Here is a 23,745-nt window from a genome sequence, read left to right as displayed (position 1 = left end):
ATATAATTTGTAGATAAAACACAAAAGACACGAGACAAAAAAATCAGCTTCTTAAATGAAAAGTAAAATTTATTATTCCTGAACCACAAAATAGACTTCTTTGGTTGTACAAATTCACTAGTTACAGTCTTGTATGAGCTCTAACCCTTGACCCTAGGACTTCTGACCCTTTCCCTCTGACCTATTTGCAAGTAAAAGCCCCCAAAGAGAACTCAAGACAAAAGAATAAACACAAAAACTTGAAACACTGCATTAATAATGTAGTGAAACCCATCTGCAAAAAGATTTACCTATCGTAAGTTAAAAAAAGGAGATATCAGCCATTGCAAGTGTTATCAAACAAACTGAATTTCAGTCAATGAGAGCAACATGGAAAGCTATTATTAGAAGACCCTACATTAAATTAACACAAATGCTACTATGCTGTGATTCTGCAAAAATATCCATCAGATACATAAACTGACAGTATGTCAAGCAGTGAACTGAATGTCTTGAGACAGGATCAATGTCTTGAGAGGGATTTCTAATCCGTTCCGCCTCTCTCCGCTCTCCCATTAACAAACCAATATACATGCAGAGAGCATCCCGATGCCAAGCCTGTCCAAACCCAGATGCATTAGCAGTCCAGACACTGACTTGGTCTGGGTCAAGACTGGCTCAGTTTCAAACCCAAAGTCTGCTTTCCTTTCACTATTTGTACATTATTCACACAATAATAAATGATTTTTCAGTGGCATCAGATTTAAATTAACCATAGACAGAAAAATAAAACATCCGCTACCTTCACGTCACTCTGGAACACCTCCAGGTATTTCAAGGATAGAAATGAATGATTCACATTGATTTAAAAAAAAAAAAAAAAAGAGAGCAAATACCCTTAACAGGGTAATGTAAGTACCTTTAATTAGTAGATGATGATAAAAATGCACGTTATCAAACTTATGTATATTCTGAACTGTTCATCCGTAAAACTGCCAGTTTAATGCTGCTGCCTCCAGTGTAGTCATTATCTACAAGGGAATGTAACATAGTCGGTAAATCTGGATAGATGCTTATTTGGAGCCACCAACAGTGTGGAATTACTCATTACCGTAATGTGACAATGATATGCAATCGCTACACTCTATAGGTTTATATTTTCTATTGGGTATATAGAGTAGATTCAGTGATATAAAGTGATATGCATTTCATGACTTAGAAGCTTTGACGTATTGAGCCATAACTATCATTGAACTTTATTTAATGATGCATCATGATAAACATCACTCGTGTTTTATGTCCAATAGAACTGGATGGGTTAAAACAGTATAAAATAGAAGGCCTTCAATTTAAGTAAAATGAATTAAAAACAATAAATTACTTAAGATATAAGTTTTTAAAAAGCTGATCAGTGGCAGTGCAAAAAAATGTTGTTTTTTTTTAAAAAAAACTCCACAATTTGTGACTGCGAAGGTAGCAGGATGTTTCGTCCTCAATTAATATGTACACTCCTGTCTGCCAAAGCCTCAAGAAACCCCTGACATTTTACAATCTATTCACTGAAAACCTAAAATCTTTAGTATAGCTATGACCCATTTCTTTTCTTTTCCAGTATGTCTTTTTTTTTTAAACAGCAAAATTATTGGAGGCATAAAGAAAAAAGAAAAAACAAAGGTCACCTTAAAAAAAAACCAAACAGTTTCTACTGGGTAAACCGAATGTAGAACAAAAAAGAACAAAAAAGAATGGTCTGTGAGTAGCAAGTCCTAGCTGACCACACTAGATCTTTCTTGCCCTTGAGGGACTGTTGAACAACTTGCCAACTCATCCACACACTGTACAGTCAAGACTGGCACGCAGGATATAAGTGAGTGTGTATGTGTGGTGACTCGTAGTCTCTGCAGTGGTTATATAGGAGAGTAAATCTCGCTCTACTGATGCTGTGTAGTGTTTGGTGAGTGTGCACCTCCTGTGGATGCACCCACGTGTTACCAGTGTTCCACAGTGAATTTAAATGTGTGTTTGCATTTGGCCTTCGGATTTCTTCTCTCCGCGTGAGGTGTTATGTGGGCACAGCGGTTTCCAGGCTGCGGCGGCCCTGCCTCAGTTTGCGCTTGTTGCTGTACAGAGCCATCTCCTCCAGGGCTGAGGTGGCGGGCAGTGAGGTGGGAACCTCGGCCTCGGGGCTCACAGCGTGTCCTATACAACAGAAAGACACACAGAACAACTTCAGTCAGAAATCTGTCAAGCTGCCGCAGTTTAACTTGCTTCTACTTGACACTGGGCAGCTGGTGAGAAAGTGGATGAATCCCTTAAACCTGTGACAGAAGCCCTACATTCAAATCAGCAGCTGAAAAAAGAAGCAAGAACAAAAAGGTTTGAGCGGAAAACAAAAGTACAGCAACTTAAACCAGCCACCTGAGCAGAGTCATTGTTTACATTCACAGCAAGCCTGATGCCAGATAAGTTACATCAAGTGCCAATTTGCAATCCATTTGTTGGAAATCTTTTTTCACTCAGTCTATCAAAGTGTTTCACTACTGAATCATCAAATTGACCTTCAAATTCAGACACATTTGCGCTACAGGTATTCATGGATTTACAGTAACAAAGTTACTACGCTACATGTGCATTAATATCCCAGGACCTGTGTAACCTGTCTTCTTGTGTGCATGTAAGCTACTGACACCGACATGATAAAGGAATCACTTAGATCTCCCTGTATATGCTAATTTCAACACTTTAAAGTCATTCATGCGCAGTCTGGATCACAGTTAATGCAAGATTATTAGTTTAGACCAGGGCTGCCCAAAATGGAGCCTGTGAGGTTCAGATTAGCCCGCACGTTTTCTCGTGAAAGAAATGTTAAATATTCAACATTCTAATAATGATTATGCTGTTCTATTTTTTGTGAGGTAAAATGCACTTTAAACTCCTTGCGAAAGAAGTAAGTCCGTTAAGGAAACTTGGGTTTATGGTACCATTTTAAGTACAAAACACAATTCAATAGTTGCTTGCTTTTGGGCACCCCTGGTTTAGACACAGCAAATTTATCTTCCACTTTGACCCCAGCATTGGTTGCTGCTGCAGGCGAAGCACACCCAGCTAGACACACAAATCTTAATACCTGAACCCACAGTTAAGTAAAAGTGTGCCACTTTTAGGTTAGACTATAAATGCACAAACCAACACACACTCTTCTCCCATATTTCATAAATACTCAGGCGTACAATCACACCCACAAAACACGTGCACACAGGATCCTACCAATGTGAGCTGCTTATCCCAGGTAGTCACCTGAATCAAAGGGGAAAGAAGAAACTGGGGTAATTTTCTCACTTATCCCTTTCACAAAGCCTGTTCTAAAGCAATTTAAACCACCGTATAGCTCCGGTACTCACCTGGTTTGCTGGAGCCGTCGTCGATGAACTGCATGTCATCGACTGTGTCAGGAGACTGTAAGACAAGAAGAGACAGTAAACAGCTGAGCGGCAGGGATGTTTCAGTAACCTGTACCCCAGCGAAAGCCTTCACCATGTGAGCAGGGAAGCTGGCAGCAAGACTGTGAGAAGACGTGCCAGCTGCTCACTGTCGGTTTAGCGGACAGCACTGAAATGCCCCATCTGTCAGAGCCACTAAAGCCAGAGTACAACTACTCGACTAGCCCCCCCAGGAGAGACCGGCATGTTAAAGGAAAGGGAGGTTAAGTTAGGTCATCAGTTCCGGGGTTTGGCGTGTAGTGTAGGCATATACATGGAAAGAGGTCAACCCGGGCAACAGTAGAACACCAACAAGATTTACCAATGCAAACAGGAAACCGAGCAGCATGGAAAGTTGTTCTCTGTGCTGATGTCGTTATATACCAACAGTATTTTTCCCTTTGTTAGACTTATCGGCGCTGAGAAGCTGATTTTTCTCTTTGTCTCAAACTAATCTGCTCGCATGTTAAATACTGACTGCAAGATACAAGCCAGATTCCAAAACACTGAAAAACACGACATTAGAACAATGTAAACATTTGTAAATGAATTGTGTTTACTGACAACAGTTTTATGAAGTGTTCCAATCCCTTGTGTTTAAATCCTTTATACAATTATGTTTTGTCACAATGTAAGGATGCCCCTTTCATATCTAATCATACTATAACCATCTTCCAGTGAATCTTTTTACCTGTCAATGTTCTAAACAGGTGATTAGGTCATTCCACAACTTTAACAGTCTTTTCTGCTTTTGTGCCAACTTGTTTGAAATATGTTGCCAGCATGAACTTATAGATTGTCTTTGTACTGTTTTCTTTAAAATAACTGGCAAAAAAGGAGCAAATTATCACATTCTGTTGTGTTTATGTTTTAACTTCCAAACTTTTTTTTTTTTTTAAAAATTGGGATTGTATTTCAGTTACTGGACACACTGGCTGGGGTTCGACAGTGTTTTATGAGTTACATGATTATGAGTCACAAAAAGTCTTATGCATTTCTTTTTCTAATAATGTCATCGAATCACATCCTCTATATTATCTGGTATTTCTCCTGTAAGATATTTTCAACAATACTGATGAAAGCTTTAGTGGGCAAGAATTTGAGGGAAATTCTGTGATGCAAAATAAATATCATAAATGTTACAGTGATTACATTCAGATTACAGCGATGAATTCCACCCAAACTGGTAAGTTGTCATCATCTGTCTGACATTGACACACAGCCTTAAAACACTGCTTTTGTAGTTTGAGTCCGACACTTACAGTGATGTCAATTTAGTTTTGTCCACCAAAGAGAGAATACAACCAGACCACACAAGATCCCACACTCAGAGGGACGCAGACTGACAGTAACACAGACGACCACAGATACTCCACCCCAAAAAACAAAAAAAACAAAAGACCACTCCTAGACAAGCTCTGCTCACTCCAGCACCACTCCATGTTTCCCCTGCTTCCCCTCCCATCTCTCCACACAGAAGAAGAGATGAACTATTTTGACACAAGCCTCCACAAAGTTTCTACCCTAATGACAGCACAGGAGAAACCCCCTTCAGCAGGTCAGTGTTTCACAAGCCAGAGCATGAGAGGAAATCTAATAGAGGACAGGTTATTCTTCTGCCTGACGTGCGATCCATGCGTGGAACAAAACAGCTGATGGAAGTGAATGTGAGAGTGGATGAGATGCAGAGTTTGTGGCCATTTCTCCCCGGAACCAATTCTGGTTAGTGGGAATAAAACCTGCCTGTTTGATTGTTAATTTCTATGACTGATGATTAGTTAGCTGAGAGATCAATGGGCGTGAAAGATTATTGAAATAGATGCTCTTACAATTTTGAGTGGTAAGTGGGAGACCAGGAAACTGAAGGTAGAACATGTGGAAGATTCTAGGGCTGATTGGGTGTCATTTATATATAGTAAGCCTATCTTCACTGTGCAAGTGAGAGTTAGTGAGTCACACTACTAGAGTGCAGAACAGGAGGTGCTGATCAATTACTGAGCCAAAACCCAAACTTCAATCAAACTGATGCCTCTTGATTAAAACAAACTGGAGGGGAGAGGCAGCAGGGAAAGCCAGGGGGAAGGGAGGAGGCCTGGGCCCCGAGAGCTCAGCATGCAGCCAGTACCTGGATGTCGTACACGGGTTTGGAAGAAGGAATGGCAGCAAACTGTCGGTAGTCAAACTTCTTTGACGACAGGGACTAGAAGGATAGCAAACAGGAATGAGCAGAGGTCAAGGGGGTGGGAAAAGAGGGAAAACAAGGACAGAAAAGGAGGAGGTGTGACAAAGTATGGAAAGGAGGAGAAAAGAATGCAGAAGGCAAAGGAGAGGAGGGAAAGGAATAAGAAAGGAATGAGGGAATTAAAAAAGGAGAGGAGGAATGCAGAGAGGCTAATGGGTGATTTCAACAGCCAGCTGTGGCTGATCTGCTAGTGAAAGTGAGCAAGATAATGGATTAATGCTGCTGTATTTTGAAGCAATTTCCTTCTTTTTCCCTTTTCCAGCTTGTAAACCAAAAAAATCCTTTTGTTGCTTTTCCCAAAGCTCCTGCTAATCTACTTTGTCCCCCCATTTCCAGCCTGTAAACCAACAGTCTTATTTGTTGTCTTTCCCAAATAAATAAATTAAAGCTGCAAAGCCAAGGTTACCGCAAAAATATATCAAATATTTGATGATTGCAACTGTCAAAGTCCACATGAAGGATATAATAAACCGTTCACACTGACTGAAAAACCAGTGGGGGGGGGGAGGAAAAATCAGTCAGGATGGTAGTTAAGACAAAGGAAAACAGTTTAGTGCTTACCAGCCTGCCTGGAGAGGTTAGTCCTCGAGGACTGAGCTCTGTCAGAGGAAAACAAAGCATGTTAGAAAGGCAAGGAGGGATAAGAAAAATACATCAAAATTAAACTTGCAGCATGATTAAGTTACAGCTAGCCAGCTAATCTTAGCTTGCTTGCTTGCCAATGTTATTACTAGCAAAATACTACAAGTGCAGATGTTAGTTGGCTAGCTTGCCAAATTATTCCACAAGTGTAATGTGATCCATAAGTGACAGAAGATGTTTGTCATGTAAACAAGCCACAGCAGCTTCCTACCTTCCACGGGTGTTGGTGAGGGTGTAGGGACAGGCGAGGGGGACTCCGTCAGCTGGTCGAGTGTGCCGCGTTTCTTCCCATCCCGAGACTTGGCGATGACCATCTGAGCTTTCAGTGCATCCTGCTCCAGAGACTTCATTCTACAAGAGGCACAACCACCATCAGATAAAGAATAGTTTAAAATAAGGAGAAACTTGCATAAATACAGAGACAAAGACTGACAGACACACACACCACTACAGGTGGGTGGTACCCATCTCTACTAACTTTGGGTGCTCCTTGTCCTGGTTTGCGGGGACAAACCTCCAGTTTAATTTCACTGCGCATTAAAGGGGCATTCCAGGAAAAGGACTACCTACTGCTAGTAGGCTTACCCCCAACTCACAAATAGCTTGCAAACTGTGTGTTAGTAGAAATAATAGTATGAAAAGAACAGCAAGGCGCAAATGAAAAAGAGTGCTGCAACGACAGGGGAGACAAAACAGAATAGAGAGGGAAGGAGAGAAAGCTATAAACAGCAAAGACGTGCAGAAGCAGACAGCACTAGAAAGGTGGTGGAAGCACTGTCACATTGTTGCTGCGAGTGCTTGCTTGGACCTTTCTAAACTCAGCCTCTAGCAAAATACCCCAAATGCCAAAGCACCCCGGCACACCCCCACGATGCCGTGCGTCTGGCCCTCTTGGCTGGGGCCGAGGAGCAGACCTGAGCTGGGAGGCAGCAGAGGAGGAGGTAGAGGATGTGGGGGGATGGGGGGCCTCGGGCGTGCCCTGAGATGCCCTCACTCGGGCCTGGTAGAGCCTCTTAGCCAGGTCCTGCTCATACTGCCTAACATCCTCCTCTAGACCATAGGGCCTGGGCCCCACAAGGCCAGGGAGAGGGTGAAAGAGAGGAGGAGGGAATAAGATGACAGGTACACCAGTAATATGAGGAGAGGAAGTATATAGAAAGAAAAAGAGAAGAAAACCAAAGAATGGAAGGTAAAACAAAGACACATTTAGGAGAGCCAGGAATAATAAAGATCTCATTCTTAGACAGAAAAATAGTACAAGAGGAGGCAGACTAACCACACAGGAATGTCGCAATATCCAGGTACTGACAATAACCATGACATGATATGAAATACTGACATTGTGTTTATCATACATGATATACACTGTATAAATAATTCAGCATGTTCGGCCATACTTTTGTTTTTCAGTTCATTTTGTTGCCTTTTCGCTATTCATATAGAGTAATTCTTTTTGTACAGTTAGTCTCTCTACACTTATATTGCGTGTAATTCACTTGCCCAAGTTAAAGATGAATCTCTGTAGATTTTGTGATATGATGGTTATCATGAATTCTTTCTGACAGAAGTGTTAAAATGAACTATTAGTAACCAAGTGCACTTTGTTAGAGAAGACGTCCAAAATATTAAAGACTTGCTGGATATGCCTGGCAAAGATGTTTGCTTTGCTTTGCTTTGTTTCTACCAGCACATCATCATCAAAATTAGTTGGGGTTCAGGTAACCTGTTACGTTTATAACATTTGAGAAAAATAGTTGATTAATCAAATGATTTACAAATCAATCAAGAATGAAAACAATCAGGTATTATAGCACTAGTTTGCATGTTCTCATTTTTTTTTTAAAATCAGTAAGTGAGTTTTGATGTGTCATCATTGTTGTCATAAAGTTGAGGGAGACCACTTTGTTACATACTCGCTTTATTGTGTTAAAATTGTTATTAATTGTATAGATTGTTTAACTACTATCATTGAAATATACATTTAAAATTGGTAGAAAATTAGTAACTGATTACATAACACATTCCTGTTCATGTCAAAGTAGAAGAAATACAAACACAAATGTAAAGTGAAAATTTAAAAAAAGAAAAATACACAAAAACCCCATTAACCATTTTTATCTTCCTAGTCAGAATGTGCTGTGTGTTATATTTACCGTGCTGCCCTCCACATGGCTCTCTTCTCAGCCTCCAGAGCTCGTTTCTCAGCAGGGGACAGTTCCTTGTCGGGGGCCACAGCCAGCTCAGGGCTCTGCATGCGAAGTCTCTCTTGATGCCTGCGTTCGGCTTTGGCTGTGCGGATGGGAGCCGCCGAATCCCCGGGGTACATTGGGATCAGGCTAATGAGACACGCAAGTAGCAGTGATGACTACAGTGACGAAACAACAGCAAAGAGACACTGAAAGATATGATGCGTATAATGTAATCACCCAGTCATGGAATTGGGCCTCTGCTCCATCCTGAAGCTGTCTTCCAGTGAATTCCTCTGTGAGTCTCCTCTACCATCAACAGAGGAAGGCCTGCACACACATACACACAAATTAGCTGAAGAAAAAAAAAAAAAAAAAAAGTTTAAAGCCATAGTAATATAGGATTTCCTACCCTGAGCTGCCACAGTAGCTGGGTGGTGTGACGTTATAGCATGGCGGTGTGGAGCAGTGCTGAGATGGGGTGGATACTGGCTCTACCTTGTACTCCACTCCATCCAGCAACACTTTGCCAGTGGCCTTCATCTGTGCCACCTGCTTAGCAAGGTCCTCCTCCTCATCATCATCCTCATCATCTTCATCCAGCAGGTACTCCCGCGCCCGCTGCTCAAACTTCCTCTCTAGGGTGAGATCAACAGACACAGGTTTGTAAAGTTAGGGCAGGTTAGCTGAGTCAGATGTTTTTAGAATATAGAGACAAAAGCTGCTCAAGCAGATGCAAACCTTCTTCCTCTCTCATTTTCTTTAGGTCATCTTCTCCAACAAGAGAGACTCGAGGCTTGGGTTTGTCTGGCGTTTGCTGCTTCACGTCAATCTCAAAATACTTCTGTCGGTCCCTGAAAGAGCGCTGCTCTGGGCTGTCCTTACCACCAGGAGAAGGACTCTGTAGGGTTACAAGAGAAATTAATGAAATTTTGTCTTTACAAATGACAAAACTAAGTTAAATAAACGCCAATGTTTGCTGCTAAAAGATGGTTTTTATTGCTAGTTGCATTGTTGCAGAGTCACTTGCCAAAATAGCAGAGGATATCACAAGATGGTAGAAGAGAAATGTATGACAGAACCAGGAGAAAGAAAAAAATGAGCCAATTAAAAACAACCCAGCACCATTTAGCTGATTCAAGGTAAATTAACTGATAGTTCAAATACTGGCAGAAGTAACATGGCTGTCTCCCAGTCTTTGGGAGTACAAACACCGCCACCCGTCAAGCCAAGCACACCATAGCCCAGGCAAAGAAAAGGGCTGCTTCAGATGTGGCGGAGGCAGTAGGTACCTGTAGCTCCACAGAAGGCCTGGAGAGTCGAGGCACTGCTGCCAGGCTCATATACTCCCGACGGGGAGAGACATTGCTGGTCAGATCCTTACCAGTTCTCTCCTGAACATCTATGTCATCATCAAACACCTCGTTGTTCAACTGAGGCTGAAAAGGCCACATGGTTTGTCACTACACTGTCTACAGTAAGCTACAGTAAGCTTAGAGCATATCCACACCCTCTTGGGTGAGACTGAATGAGGCGTAATGCAACACTGGTACGGTCTTTCAATCAGAAAATATCTTATGTTTTGAACACTTTGAACTACACACTATTCCTTGAACATAATACAACCGGCACTTGAAAATGTACTGTAACGTCGGTAAGCACATGTCTTAGATCAGCTTCAATACTGAACATCAGATAGCTGTGCTTTCAACACTTCTTGGTCGATAAGATATGTTCACTCACCTCTGGAGATGGCTGCTTTAGGTGGAAATTGTTCCTTACATCATACAGGTCCTGTTGAGCACAGCAGAGTGTTAGCAAAATTCAATAAACTCTGAGGACAGACAGAGAAACAGAGCGGGCAGACGGATTAGCAGCTGGGATACAATACGTAAAAACAGGGGGATTGAATATTAGTACACGAGCCACACATGAATGGAGACTCAACACCAGTGTTGACAGATGATGGCACTGAAGTACACAAATCAATGATGAATGCATTCCACACGTCACAGCACGTCACAGGCCCCCCCCGACACGGCGCAGGCTCCTGATAGGACAGCCTGTTCCAGTCAGAAGAAGGCAGGGTGGGAGGAGACCAACCAATCAGCACAGCATGCTTTTTGTTGTTGTGACCCGCAGGAGCTCAGTCAGCAAGGCCTACCTGCGGCGGCTCCAGCACTGCCAGTGAGCGAGGCACAGCGGCAAACGCCTTGTATGCCTGCTTGACATTCATGAGGAACTCATCGGGCGAGGTGGGGGAGGGGGCGCGAGGCTGCAGGGAGGGAGGTGTGGGTATGGAGAGCAGGGAAGGTTCATATGGTAAAAGGAGCCAAGGAGCAATAGAGGAGGTGGGAAGGACAGACAGACACAGATGGAGGAGAGGGTAAACTATGAAAAAAAAAAAAACAGCTAAGTTGAAGAAGACTGTTGAAGAGAACAGGTGAACAGCATGGTGGCTGGTTTCATGTGAGAGAAGAGGGGAGTATGCCAGAGAAAGACAGACAGTAGGGCCTGGAAAGTCATGACAGACTTTTCTGTATGAGCTCCTGTATGAGAAACAGTCAGGAGGACGTGAGATGAAATCATAGCTTCTTTGTTATTTACCAATCCAGCTATGCTGCTTGCCAAAGGAAGAAATAAGTAGGACATTTCAGAAAGCTGCAATTATGAGAAATTACATCTGATTCAGGAGCTCAGAGTCTGGCTGCATGCTCCATCTTTGCAGGTGTAGTTCAAACACAGTTAACCTCCAGGTGTGCCTGGGGGTCACAGACAGCAGCGCCAGAACAGACTCAACTCCCCTGTGCCTTCAAGTCTTCCAGTCTTTGGTTCTAGCCTCTTTAGGTACAAAACTCAATCTTGTGCCGTAATTATCTGCATTCCTGCTGCACTGTTGTGAGGCGACCACTTGGGTGGTTCAGGGCTCTGCAATCAGAGCAGGCGGCACAGAGCTGAAAGCGGATATAAAACAGCACTATGTGGTGGTGAGGGGTCTTACAGAGGTCTGGGAGTTGAAGGGGGAAGGGCCATGCTGGAAGGGGTTGGGACTGTGGCCGTCCGGGGTGGCGGGGGAGGAACTCTGCCGCACGCGCCCGACTGGCTGGATGGCACCAGGTCGCGTCTGGTGAGAAAACAAATACAGAACAAACAGATCAGTCAAGTCAGTTTTGTTTTTATAAACTCAAACTCCCTGAAAGCTTTAGGATAAATGACAACTCAAAATGAATGGAGGCTAATGGTGGATGTGAATCACAGTATAAATGATCATTCAGATTATTTGTCTATTGTGTACCCAAACAATACCTTATATCTTAAACCTATCTTCATTGCTAGGCCCAGTGATTACAAGCATCAAATGTATCCTCCAGAAGGCTATTCCAGATGGAAAATCTTAAGAAATATCAGACACTAAAACTGAAATCCATACGAATAAATCATCAATCAATAGAAATCAATAGGACATCCATTAGTTTGGCACAAGTCTGATGACCTGTAAATCATCTCCAAACTACTATGAAAGATTTTTTTTGTGTTTTCAAGCTCCACAGACACTCACTGATGATGAAGTGTCATCCTTGGCAGTAGGAGTAGAAGTGTAATGAATGTTTGCCTGCAAAAAGAAAAAAAAAAAAAAAATAGCAAATAAAACAAAGAAAATTAAATAAAATGCATGAATTCGCAACCTTTACCCAAGTTTCAACCAACAGTGCATACAGCCACAAATCTTAACTACTAAAGCTTCTTTAGGATGATGCCAGGCCAAATGACACTATCAAGCAACGCAACACCACCAGGGTTGAGCTTGAGCCAATTTTAGCATTAATTGCAGATCCTTTGTCACATTCTGCCAAACTGATCTCTCAATTCCTCTAATAAACTTGAAATTTTAAATTGTTACTGTCCTGTGAGAGAATAAGAAGCCGCAACGGGTCAGTAGAGACATTAAAGGACAATCAGTCAAAAAATCTATTTGTCCAACGATTCCACATCCAGTCTGCGTAGGGCAAGCATCATTAACCAGCTGGCCATAGAGAAGCGGTCGCATGCTTTGCAGACCGGTTGACTGTGGCAGACTCCATAGCTGAACTAGTTATGTTTTATTAACAGATAAAGGGCTCAGAGCAGCTGACGCATGTGCTTTAAAAAAAAAATCCAGGCCAGAGCACAGGGCCACAAGACCCACTTACGAAGCGGGTCTCCCTGCCTGCACACAGGGAGCTGTTGGAAGAGTGGTGGCTGGGCTACGGGTGGGAGGAAAGGTCAAAAAGATCAAACTGTAAAACACCCTCTGATGTAGCAGCAGAAATGACTAATGGAAAAGGCAAAAATAAAGTACAAAGATGGCAGAAGTGCAGATGATGAATGATGGAGGAATGCTGGACGTCAGAATTGCTCACCGGTTGGATTGTGGGAGAGTAAGGTGCTTCTCTTATTGGGCTGTCCGTCCTGCTGAAATCAGAGGGAGGCGCCTGGAAAAACAAAGATCAAACACCAAAAAAAACAAAAAACAACACATTTACTCAATGCATGGGAAGAACTGCCAAAACAAATACCAAAACAAGATGCACCAGTTTGTCCTGTAGAGAATTCAGCTTCCAGTAAACTCAACAAACAAATCTGCACTTTTCTGTGCGTCTTGCAGGTGGTGCTCCTTCATGACTTATGACCGCCCTTGCAGCTGCTGGGACAGGCATTCCAGTCGATCTTGACTATGCGCCCAAATGTGCCGCAAGCTCTGTGCTCATAGCAAAAACATGCAGCGGGCTGTTAGACTGAGATTAAAACACGCTTCCTGGCAGAAAGCTTTTTAACCACATTAGTCCGTCTCTGCAAAGAAACAGTTAAGACAATACATAACATAAAGATCTGAAAGACAAAAATAGTGAAAACGTATGGGTGTTTAGTGACCAAATGCTCCACTGTTGTCACCAGCAAGCCTCTAACTGGCTGTTTGGTGCCGAGCAGGGTGTTTTTACTGAAAATAGCTGCAACCAGAAATTACTATATGACAGCTGAACAGCTTAACTTTGAGCTGTAATGTGCTATAAAGTTCTGTGAAGCTGAGAAGGACAGATATTTTTTTCTTTAAGAACAAACTCAAACAATTATCTGTCCTGATGCAGACTGATTTTCTGCTCTCGTTGCATCCCTCCTTAAGACATTTACGCAGACTTGTTTCTGTCTGGGGCTCTACATACACACCAACCCTTCCCCCAAAAAAGGGTTTCAAGCAAAAGACTTCATCAGATTAAAGGTGAGTCCAGATTTCCACAAATCCTCGATGCACACGACTGATCCATTTCAAGTGACACAAGTAAGCCAAACAACAAACTGTGTGCAGTAACACACCATGCTGCCTCCAAACCACACTCAGGCAGGTGGGCTTGCCTTGCTGAATAACCAGGGCTGCAGTTGGCCTTGCCTCCCGTAGCCCACTGGAGGTCCTGACAGGATCTGCTCTCCGGGCGGACGGCCCTTTCCTTTGCGATTGGCCACCAAGAAAGGGTTCTCTTTGAAGCAGATGGGCTGAGAGTCCACCAGGCATTCCTCTTCTTCCGCTACACATGTAGATGAATTAACGGTTGTTGACGAACCAGCGCTGTCAGCGGTGGAGGTACCATCAGGGGAGAACTGAGATCCATGAAAATAATCAGCATGTTCAGTCTGCGGCAGAAGCTCTGCTTTCAGACTGGGGCAGGACTCAGGGTCCATGTGGCTGAGGGGTTTTGAGGGGTGCCCTAAGCCGAAGCCCAAAGACTCTAAAGGGGGTCCATATTGGGCCTGCAGGGGGGCCTCCATGGTAGCAGCCAGATTTACAGAAGTAGAGAACTGGACAGGAGTAAAGAGGGAGGACAGATACAGTAAACTGATATGATAAGAACTGACAGGAAAACTGAAGCCACTCACAGAAAATGATCGCAAATAAAATTTAAAAATTGAAAGTTTTAAAAACCAATATGGGATAAACCCATCAAATCCTCTGACCACAACGTTACTACTTTTTTTTCCAAAATGAAACCAAACCACAATAGCCCTTTAAATACCAGCTGTAAATGATGAGGAAGCGACACATAAAAATAGATCTTTTGTTTTTCCTCATACATTGTCAGTCTACTGGAAACAAAGACCACAAAGACAACAACAACAAAAACACACTTGTGGTAAAAAAAAAAAATCTAAAAGTGAGCTATTACAAACCCCCAAAGTCCTGCGTCTTAAGATGTGCTTCTGTAAATAGTCACATGACACACAAGACTCTCACTGCTAAAAAGAGTTACACATCACTAAATCTTTCCTGAAGCCTGAAGTTTCTTGGTGTCCATCATTCAAGACTTAACTGTTGCCACTAGACACATTACTGCACTCCAGGCTCTTGACCTCCGCCTTAAATAACCACACTATCAAGTCAGTGAGACATTCAGGCTCCAGAATGCCATCAACTCCTACTGTACTCAGTTAATGTCACTGAAGGAGGAGAGGAAATATGTTGTGTTTAACCCGATCCATGTAAAGAAACCCGATACTCTCAAGTGCAACCACAGAGGAGTCATGTTTTCACATCCCTAACTCTGAAAAATATCTTCTGAAGCACCTCAAATCAACCTAATACTAACCAAGTGGGGATTTTATTAGACGTGACCTGATATTCAAAATAGCCGGACTAAGAATACAACAAGCATTGTGAGCCAGCAATGTGGCCCTGTACATGCTGACTATAAGAGTCTGTGGTGTGATGAGGGTCAGTGGGATGGAATGTGAACGAGTGCCCTTTTGGCTCCGACTCAGACTGTGAGGGACAGCTGGGGTTTTTGGTGTGAGGCTGCTGGTTCGTCAACATGCCAACACACTGAGCAGGCCATGCTGAGAAGAGCTGCAAGTCTAAGAACCACGACTGAATCATGTTCACTCCCTTTGTTGTACAATACTGCATTAACTGCTTCTTAGATGGACATTTAATCAGCTGAAGATTTAATATTAGAGATTTTGGCTACTTCTGTGATCTTCTCCCTGACCAAAAGAAAAAAAAATAACTCTTTGTGTATGTCTTTTTTTTTTAAGGATTAAATTTTCTTGCATTTTAGGTTCCTGATTTGACTGTGTTGGTTGATGTCAGAAACAGAAGGCATTATTCATCTCAATAAATGGTCAGAGACAATAGTGAGTCCAGGATTATCAAATGATATGTTCTATTTTTATAAATATACTATAAACCAAAAGCTGCTTTCAAAACAATGGTCCAGTAACCACAATCTAACTCGGCTTCCAGTGATATTACAAAAGCTAAAAGGTAACTCTTCTGCACATCATGCCCGACACGTCACTTTGTATAAAATGACAGTAAACCCAGGTCTGTTTACCTCTGAAAACACAATCCATTTGGGTTTATTAGCATTTCTAAACCCCTGTTTTCAACAGGTACCATCTTTGGTGTTTAGCTACTAATCTGCTAACAAATGGCAGACAGTTATGACGGGTCACTGTGACACAGTTTGAATAGGAACACGTGCGCTGGACAGAACAGCTGCATATCAAATGTAACTTCTCCTGGACAATCAGGCGAGTAGGTCACTAAAACAAAGTCACGGTATCAGTTCACTAAAGATTAGCAATTGGTCTTAAAGGTCTTAAAGTTGCATCTTAAACCAAGTCAGAATCATAGGATCTCATAATGCAGTGGAGAGAGAGAATGAAGCAAGACAAACACAAGACAGAAAAGTAAGAAACCTAATACCTGTAAGAAGGTAACGAGACAGCACCGCGAGTCCTAACTTACTCCTCCGTGGACTTTGGGAAGTGAAACACCAGTCTGTTCCTCTTTGACGACCTCCCCCCCTCTCTTGCTGGCACCCCACCCACCCAAGAGACTCCATCCAATTCGAAGCTAGATGAAGGTTTAAAATATCACAGAGGATGGGCCGTTTGATAGCGGGCAGCTGTCCCCTTCCCCCATCTCGGCACCTCTTTCACACGCTCACACTTTCTTATCCGCCATGACAAGTGCCATCCCTCCATGCTTCTTTTCAGTTCCACCTTCTTTCTTTACTCTTTCAGTCTTTTTTTATGGTCTTGATTCTGTGCTTCTCTCTGGATAAGCTTCGTCTTTTTCCGGACATCTTGATCAGTCCTTCGCTTCATGTTATATCTTCAATCCACGCTGGTCACAATGGCTCATTAATTGACATGGGACACAATTACATCACACTGATGCATAGTATGGATCAGGCCTTGGAGACGCTATCTGGAATGTTGCCTTGAGGGTAATGCACATGGAGGGAGGTTAACATTCCTGCTCGGCTCTGGGTCACTCAGTTTCCCCGGATATAAAAACAAGGGATTCCATGAGGAGGTCTATTCTGAGCCATGAAGGCCATGTCAAACATAGTCCGCACAGAACTACAAGCAATTTACAATTCAAGAGGATTGCACTCTTTTTCAAGCATGTTAAAAAGGATTCGGAACATTTAGTGAGTTCTCTATTGTGGCCTGAAGAGACGAGAACATAAAGAGGACTCTTACCCTGTTGATTTTCTGCAGACTGGTGGTGGGCAGTGCCGCCAGGGTTTTGTAGTCAAGTTTTAGAGGTCCAGTGCCAATGTTCTGTAGAGAACAGACACCGAGGTGAGAAGGGAACTAGATGGAGGTTTGTTACACAATGGGCAAGGATCTATTCAAAGTGAATTAGTTTTCCTGTAGGAGACTGTGAATAAAATTGCAGAGAACCATTGCTATAAAGGATCCACCATTTTATTGGAAATGTAACCCATGTAACCAACATGTAATATGTAGTTCTATTTAAGGACAAGCCTAGTGATATTCCACATCCTTTTCACTGCCCACAAATGCAATGAAAAGAGAAAAAAAGTATGGGCTGTATAGCCTAACCCGAGTGTACCTTATCTTTCCATACCATAAAGCTGAAGTTCATTTTGACAACATCCTGCTGCTGTAAATACTCATGAATATAGTAAATAGACAGCTGAATGCAGTCCCTTACACATACACAATTTGCTTTTTGCTTAGGCGAAAAAGAACAAGTGTACTGCTGTTATTCTGCCGGAAATCAAAGTTTATAAAGATTTACGCACGTGTTGCATAAAAACAGTAGGAACAAATAAGCTCGGAGCTGACAGCAACAGACTGGCTGCCTGAAGTTGTTGGGTGCTTTCCGCATTCACTCCCCTTGTACTTTCTGCTACTAATTACAGTTACACTGTCTAGTAAAAGTAAGTTTCAGAGATCCACAGACGATTTGTTTTTCAATACTTCTTTTTGATTTAATTGTTCCCAGGACCTCATGTATGTGCAAGTCTTTCAGCAGCCTTTGTGTTTCCACCAATTCCCAACTGATGTGTGCGTGGGGTGACAGAGTATAAGACTTCTCAGATCCTCTCACCCACCTTTTACCTGGAATAACCTGAAGGGACGTGCCATCCCACACTGGTTTGTCACTCAGTGTGGAAGCACTCAGTCAAAGTGCAGGAACATCTACCATTAAGTATGTTTTTACCTGTACTCTAGCTGGAAATGACTCCCCCACAAAACTAAGCCACTATGAATGTGGCACAAGGTGATTTATTTAAGAAGAAAAAAAAGATTCTATTTTCCCTGAAATGCCGATGATGAGCGACATGCTAAAATCTCGTGGAGGTATTGCTGTGATATTTTTGTGAACCTTCCGCACAGACAGGAAGGAGGTTGTCTGCGGACCTGCCGATGAGGAGTGTCTCACCTCAGTCTCCTCTTCTAGCAGGCGAGTTGCCTCCTCTCGCTCCAAGCGCATACGCTCCTTCACCAAGAAAGGACGGGGGAGGGGAGTGATGACGAGGAGGAGGAAGAGAGTACAGGAGGGAAGACACCCAACCACACACACAGCCACACAGTAATGCGATGAGAAGTGAAGAGTGGGGATTAACAGAGGACAGAAGTAAACAGGAGTAAGTAAAAAGTTAAGAGCAGTGGAGAAAAACAACAGTGGGGAAGTGGTATGGAGATGGGATGATTGGATGATTTTGTATCACACCAAACACACCAAAGTTAAAGGAGAGATGAGAAGAAAACAGAAGGGAAAGAAAGGATAGAATCCGCACACATTAAAAAGTACTCTATTCATTAGCTATGGGAGCAGAAAAAAAATCATGCAAGGTGGGACATTGCAGGAATAGCTCTGTCAAACAAAATACCCACAAAGTGTGCAGAGAAGAAGCTTCATTCATCCGCTAACAAACCAACCTGAGATTTTGCCTCTGAAGCTCCACCCTGACTCACGTTTAGCACTTCTGAGCTACGATGAAGCAAAAGCTGACTACTCTTCTTTCGTTGCAATGCCATCTATCTGCCTTTCTGACCGATACAAGTTTATCTTTAGCTTTTCCAAAACAATAATGGAATTTCAGTTTCACTCACCACTTTTTCCATCTCTTCACGCTCCCACTGTGATGTCTCTCTCACCATCTCAGACTCCTGGAGAAGAGATTTGAGATCCTTATAGTCCCAATAAATAACTGCTAATCAACCCCTAATTCTTAGCAGAAAAACTATGAATTATTTTATGTGTGCTCTGATAAAGGTTATACAACAAAAAAACAGATCAAAGCGTGCAGAGGAAAAACAGAAAACAGCTTTCAACAAACCAACAAGTACCTACATTCCTTTAGAACGGGCAGTCCCCCAAAAGCTAATCTGGACAAAATAAACAACTGTGCTGGCGCTTTCTGGGTGCTGTAGTGAAAAGATGGGTATGTGTGGTGTGCATAGTTGGAGTGAGTCAAACTCCAGTGTGGTTGGAAACTCCACCTGCTGACACCAAAGTGCTGTGGAAGCAGAGTGTTGCTCTGACAGAATCGCTGAACAAAACATCTGATTCACGTGATGACTTGACAGCAAGTTCTCCAGACTGATTCCTGGGATGTGGATGAGAGGGCTGTACTGTGCTTCCTTGTGCGCAGTCCAACACTGATCGCTGCTCTTATTCTGTCCTCATCGTTTTTACCTGGCCTACAGAGTATGACTGCTGTGTGCACAATAACCTGACTGTAACTGCACAGATAACGTCGACTTGAACCAAAAAACATCAAAAGTGAAGACATATCAATACTTTACCTTTTGCATGATGTCCATCTCTTCTGGGCTCAGGTCTCGGTCTATAGAAGAGATACTTTCCATACTGTTCTTGCGAACAATGCCTGTTGCAAATGGGTTGGCAATGACACCAGGAGATGCCTGAAAACGGAACAAAAACAGAACTTTGCTTCAAAATTTGACCTTAATCGATTAAAACAGATATGTAAACTTGACAAAATGACCCAAACCTCATTCTACATGACGCAGTGTTATAAGATCACTTAATTTGATTCAACAGCATTAACATCCATTATATAAACAGCCCACAGTTTATGGTATACATCCTTTCCTTTTAATGCCTCTCTAAGCGAAAAACATGTTTTGTCCGAATCCACCTGCTCATGGTGTCTTACCTCCACGGCAGCCACCTTTCGGGGGTCGAAGCCGTCACACACCAGCATGCTCAGGGAGTCTCCCACAGCACGAAGCACTCGCACTGCCTCTGTGTGTGTCATCCCCAGCAGGCTGTGGTTGTTCACCTCCAGGATGCGCATGCCCACCTGCAGCCGGCCATCTCTTGCTGCTGCACCACTCGAACTCACCTGATTGAATACGAACCAAAGTACAGGTAAGTTGATGACTCTTGAAACTTTGTCCTTACATACTCAGAAATTAGTGAGTTACAAAATTTTGGTAAGAACCTTTGAGATGAAGATGCCTTCATCTGTAGGGTCAAAGGGGTTTCCTGCATGACCCTTAGCCCCTCCGCGAATACTGATGCCAAGTTTCTCCCCAGGCTGCTTCTGGATCACAATTTCCTACAATGATACATACACAGCTTGTCAGGCGTGGTAAAGCGAGTGCTTGTCTACATTAGTATATGTGTGTTTGTTTGAGTCGACGGCCTCACCTGCATCCCAGGTGGTGAAGGGTCCCTCCGTACCAACATGCGGATCTCCTGCTTGTTAGCCAACAGGGCTCGCACTGCTTCCTGGTGCGTGGCGTGACGCAGGTCGATGGAGTTCACTTCTAGTATTCGGTCCCCAACGCGCAGTCCACTTTGACATGCAAGGCCATGGGGAATCACCTGTCGATGAAATGGGCCGTGGAAAGTGTGAGATAGGACACATTTTAGGAAATGCGAAATCACAAAACTGGAATTCACAAAGTTTTACCTTTGAGATGAACACTCCAGGTTCATTGATGCCAAATGGGTGACTGGCATGATCACTGCCTCCCACAATGCTCAGGCCTAGGGGACCACCTGACTTCACCAATGTCACTTCCTGTTAGGATCAGAGTTAGAAAATGAGTGTAACGAGAGATGTTGAAAATATTTCATATCCAATTGTTCTAATTAGAGTCATGTCTATAATTTGTCTAATAAATACAAACCAACCTACTTGCACGCACATCTATCTCTTTACAGGCGTAAGCAGTTATTAAATAAGCAGCAATATATTTGCTTTATTTATAGGCTACACTCTACAGAACACCATTACTTAAATTAAACCAAGTGTTCATACCATGCACCATCTTCTCTGGAACTGGAGAGCGTTACAGATAAGGCAGGGGCCAAATGAACAAACATTAATGCTGAATCCCTTAATGAGACTTTGACAGAACAGTCTAATTAAACCAATAAGCTAGTTAACATACTGAAATAAAAAAATCACTCCTGAGTTGTCTCACCTCGATGGGATACTCATCCGCCATTTGGCTCAGGTGGTTCCCATGGAGAGAAAGGCCTTCCTCTTCCTGGTCTGGTGATTCTGAGGGTTCTGGGGGTGGAGGGGAGTGGGCTCGTGCCCGGGTTTGACCCCCTGGTGCATTCGGGTCTCTCTCAACCAGAAGGGTGATGGTGGGGGAGGTGCCGGTAAGGAGCGCTACTGCCTGGTCATGTCTGGCTTCTGTCATGTCTACACCATTGATCTGGATCAACAGTAAAACCAACCACGGAGGGTGTCAGCCTACCAGGACGCTCCCAGTGACAACGGGCCACACTTGCCATTGGTAAAATGAACATTAAAAAGAAATACAAGCTGAGAATGGCATACTGCCATCAGTCTTCTCTCGTCTATTTCTACACCTCATCATTAAAAAAAAAATTCTTGATATTTATATAAAATCTGAAATATTTGGATATTTGATTCACTGAGTTTGTGAGTGCACAAAAGAGGAAGAACCCAACACCGACACAGAGCAGCAGGAACAGGCAGAAAAGAGGTAACAGCAGGCTGCTGCAGGCAATATAAGCTGGCAGAGGGAGAAAGGCTACGAGCAAGCAGTACTGTTTTTCCCCCAAAAGTCATGAAATTCCCAGAAGTCAGTTTATGTTTAGTTAGACTATGACTGCGCGTGCTGCTGTCTCTTAATGTAATCAGCTCAACACCTTCCCCCCATTCTTGCCTTTGTTCACTTAAAATACAAGTGGGTGTGTATAGTTTCTCCAAAATGTTTGCTCTTAAGTCAACAAAAGCAAGCAGGGAAATCCTCAGACAACTTTGTCCTTAAGAATAATCATTAGTTTTGCTAACTTTGAGTTATCAGCTAAGAGGGCATCTTTCAGGCATGCACAGTCTTAAAAACTCTACTCTGGTCCGAAGTGGCAAGCAGAGGTCAGCACTGACCCGACAGTACCAGCTCTTACCGTCAGCTGATATGCTGTCACGCCCGCTGCCATGGTAACACACAGATGTGGCTACCGTGTCAGAGGGGCGACAGGCTCAGCCAACTCCACCCCAACACCATACCCAACATCAAGCAGGCAAAGAGATGCACTTAATGCATTAGTGAGCATGCAGATGGAGAGAAAGTGAGAAAAAGAGGGCACGACTAGACCAAAGCTGAAAAACTACCAAAGGTAAGAGGAAATGCAAAAAAAAAAAAAAAAGCAAAGAGGTTAATTCAGGAGACTTTTCTGTGATCCCCACAGAGCACTATTTGTATTAAAGAAACAGTTAAGGGTAGGAGCAGTTTTACATTTGCCAGGAACCTCAACCATCATCAGTGCAATTAAAAAAAGTGTGCATGAGTGCACACTGGATAAAAACATGCAACTCAAGAGTTACTAATATGGTGACAGAAACAGAAGAGCAAAGCCAAGCATCTAGTGTGATCAGACAAAAGGGACGTGGAGAGGTCATGCAGGAACCTCTTAGCGGCAAAACATGTAACTTCAATCCTGCACTATTTAACCAAACAGCTGCACAGTTTGTGTCTGAGGGTTAGAGTTAGTATGAGGACTGGACTGTGTTAGTATTATGTCTCAGTTGCTAACTTATGGTTCTAATGTGTGAGAGTGAAGTCTGATGAGTTCATTTTCTGCATGTGGTCAGCATGGGACCCAACACAGGTTAGTTTGATCTGTCTCACATTTACAATGACAATATCAAAACATAAAGCAAAGATGACATACAAGAAGTGTTTCCTTTATAATACATACTATGGGACACCCCCTGCAAAAAAGTGCAAAAGTCCCTAGATCTGCATTAATATCAAGTTCATTATCAGGCTGTGTTTTTTAGTCGCCCCAAAAGTTTAAAACTATAAGTGCAATAACACTATTTTCCATTTATCAGTATATCCTGCATTCAATTTGAGCCATTCTTAAATCCCTACTGGAGACAATCATGGAAGAGGAAAGGAATCAAAATTAAGTTATTGCCTTTCTCACATCTGTAAAAACATTATAAAGGAAACCCTGTTTGGATCACACTCAATACTATGACGGCCAGATGAAGACGTAGAAGAGGGTGTGTAGTACTCACGGAGATCACCCTGTCTCCTACATGCAGTGTGCTGTCTCTGTGTGCTGCTCCGCCTTCTGCAATGCGAGAGATGTAGATTCCCTAAACAGACAAGAGATTTTGTCAAATGTTTAAACTTTTCTGTACGTTTGAAAGAAATACATAAAAAAAGAAGACATGATGCTAGTAAACTGTATCTAAAAGGCAAATTATTCCACAAATCTTTTCTGACCTCCCCTGCCTGTGCGTCAAATTAAAACAGGATGAGTGTCAACTAGTGCAACACGCTGCAATGCTGTGATGAATGCGTGCTAACTGTGAACTGTCTAGAAAGGCAGTCAGTCAGTCGGGGCATGATATCCCAGAGTGTGGCTCTGAGCCAAAAATAAGATTTCTTTATTTAT

At 42.8% G+C, this 23,745-nt stretch overlaps 1 protein-coding gene across 11 annotated transcripts in view; it reads right to left on the bottom strand.

Moving 5' to 3' along the window:
* Positions 1–43: 43 nt before the first annotated feature.
* The window catches only part of scrib (scribble planar cell polarity protein), a 60,007-nt gene continuing 36,305 nt past the window's right edge, over positions 44–23,745 (bottom strand). For 2 of the 11 annotated variants that reach the window (XM_046371436.1, XM_046371438.1), the window contains 24 exons: positions 23,363–23,443; positions 21,285–21,524; positions 20,768–20,878; positions 20,503–20,679; positions 20,294–20,410; positions 20,006–20,194; positions 19,632–19,751; positions 18,936–18,992; positions 18,205–18,318; positions 17,049–17,129; positions 12,929–13,000; positions 12,088–12,141; positions 11,530–11,652; positions 10,272–10,322; positions 9,821–9,967; positions 9,270–9,429; positions 8,941–9,166; positions 8,769–8,858; positions 8,496–8,678; positions 6,554–6,693; positions 6,262–6,299; positions 5,584–5,658; positions 3,381–3,435; positions 44–2,178 (listed from right to left, as the gene is read on the bottom strand). In XM_046371436.1, the coding sequence (XP_046227392.1) occupies positions 2,042–2,178; positions 3,381–3,435; positions 5,584–5,658; positions 6,262–6,299; positions 6,554–6,693; positions 8,496–8,678; positions 8,769–8,858; positions 8,941–9,166; positions 9,270–9,429; positions 9,821–9,967; positions 10,272–10,322; positions 11,530–11,652; positions 12,088–12,141; positions 12,929–13,000; positions 17,049–17,129; positions 18,205–18,318; positions 18,936–18,992; positions 19,632–19,751; positions 20,006–20,194; positions 20,294–20,410; positions 20,503–20,679; positions 20,768–20,878; positions 21,285–21,524; positions 23,363–23,443 (2,838 nt within the window). In that variant the 3' untranslated portion in view covers positions 44–2,041. Of the gene's footprint in view, positions 2,179–3,246; positions 3,277–3,380; positions 3,436–5,583; positions 5,659–6,261; positions 6,300–6,553; positions 6,694–6,735; positions 7,407–8,495; positions 8,679–8,768; positions 8,859–8,940; positions 9,167–9,269; positions 9,430–9,820; positions 9,968–10,271; positions 10,323–11,529; positions 11,653–12,087; positions 12,142–12,928; positions 13,001–17,048; positions 17,130–18,204; positions 18,319–18,935; positions 18,993–19,631; positions 19,752–20,005; positions 20,195–20,293; positions 20,411–20,502; positions 20,680–20,767; positions 20,879–21,284; positions 21,525–23,362; positions 23,444–23,745 lie in introns of those variants that run through there. The other 9 variants (XM_046371441.1, XM_046371437.1, XM_046371445.1 and 6 more) reach the window with 9 other exon arrangements.

This window comes from Scatophagus argus, chromosome 18, assembly GCF_020382885.2.
Source record: "Scatophagus argus isolate fScaArg1 chromosome 18, fScaArg1.pri, whole genome shotgun sequence".
NCBI classification, from domain to species: Eukaryota; Metazoa; Chordata; class Actinopteri; family Scatophagidae; genus Scatophagus; species Scatophagus argus.
Note: the sequence above shows the minus strand (reverse complement) of the source record. Positions and strands in the feature narration are given on the sequence as shown.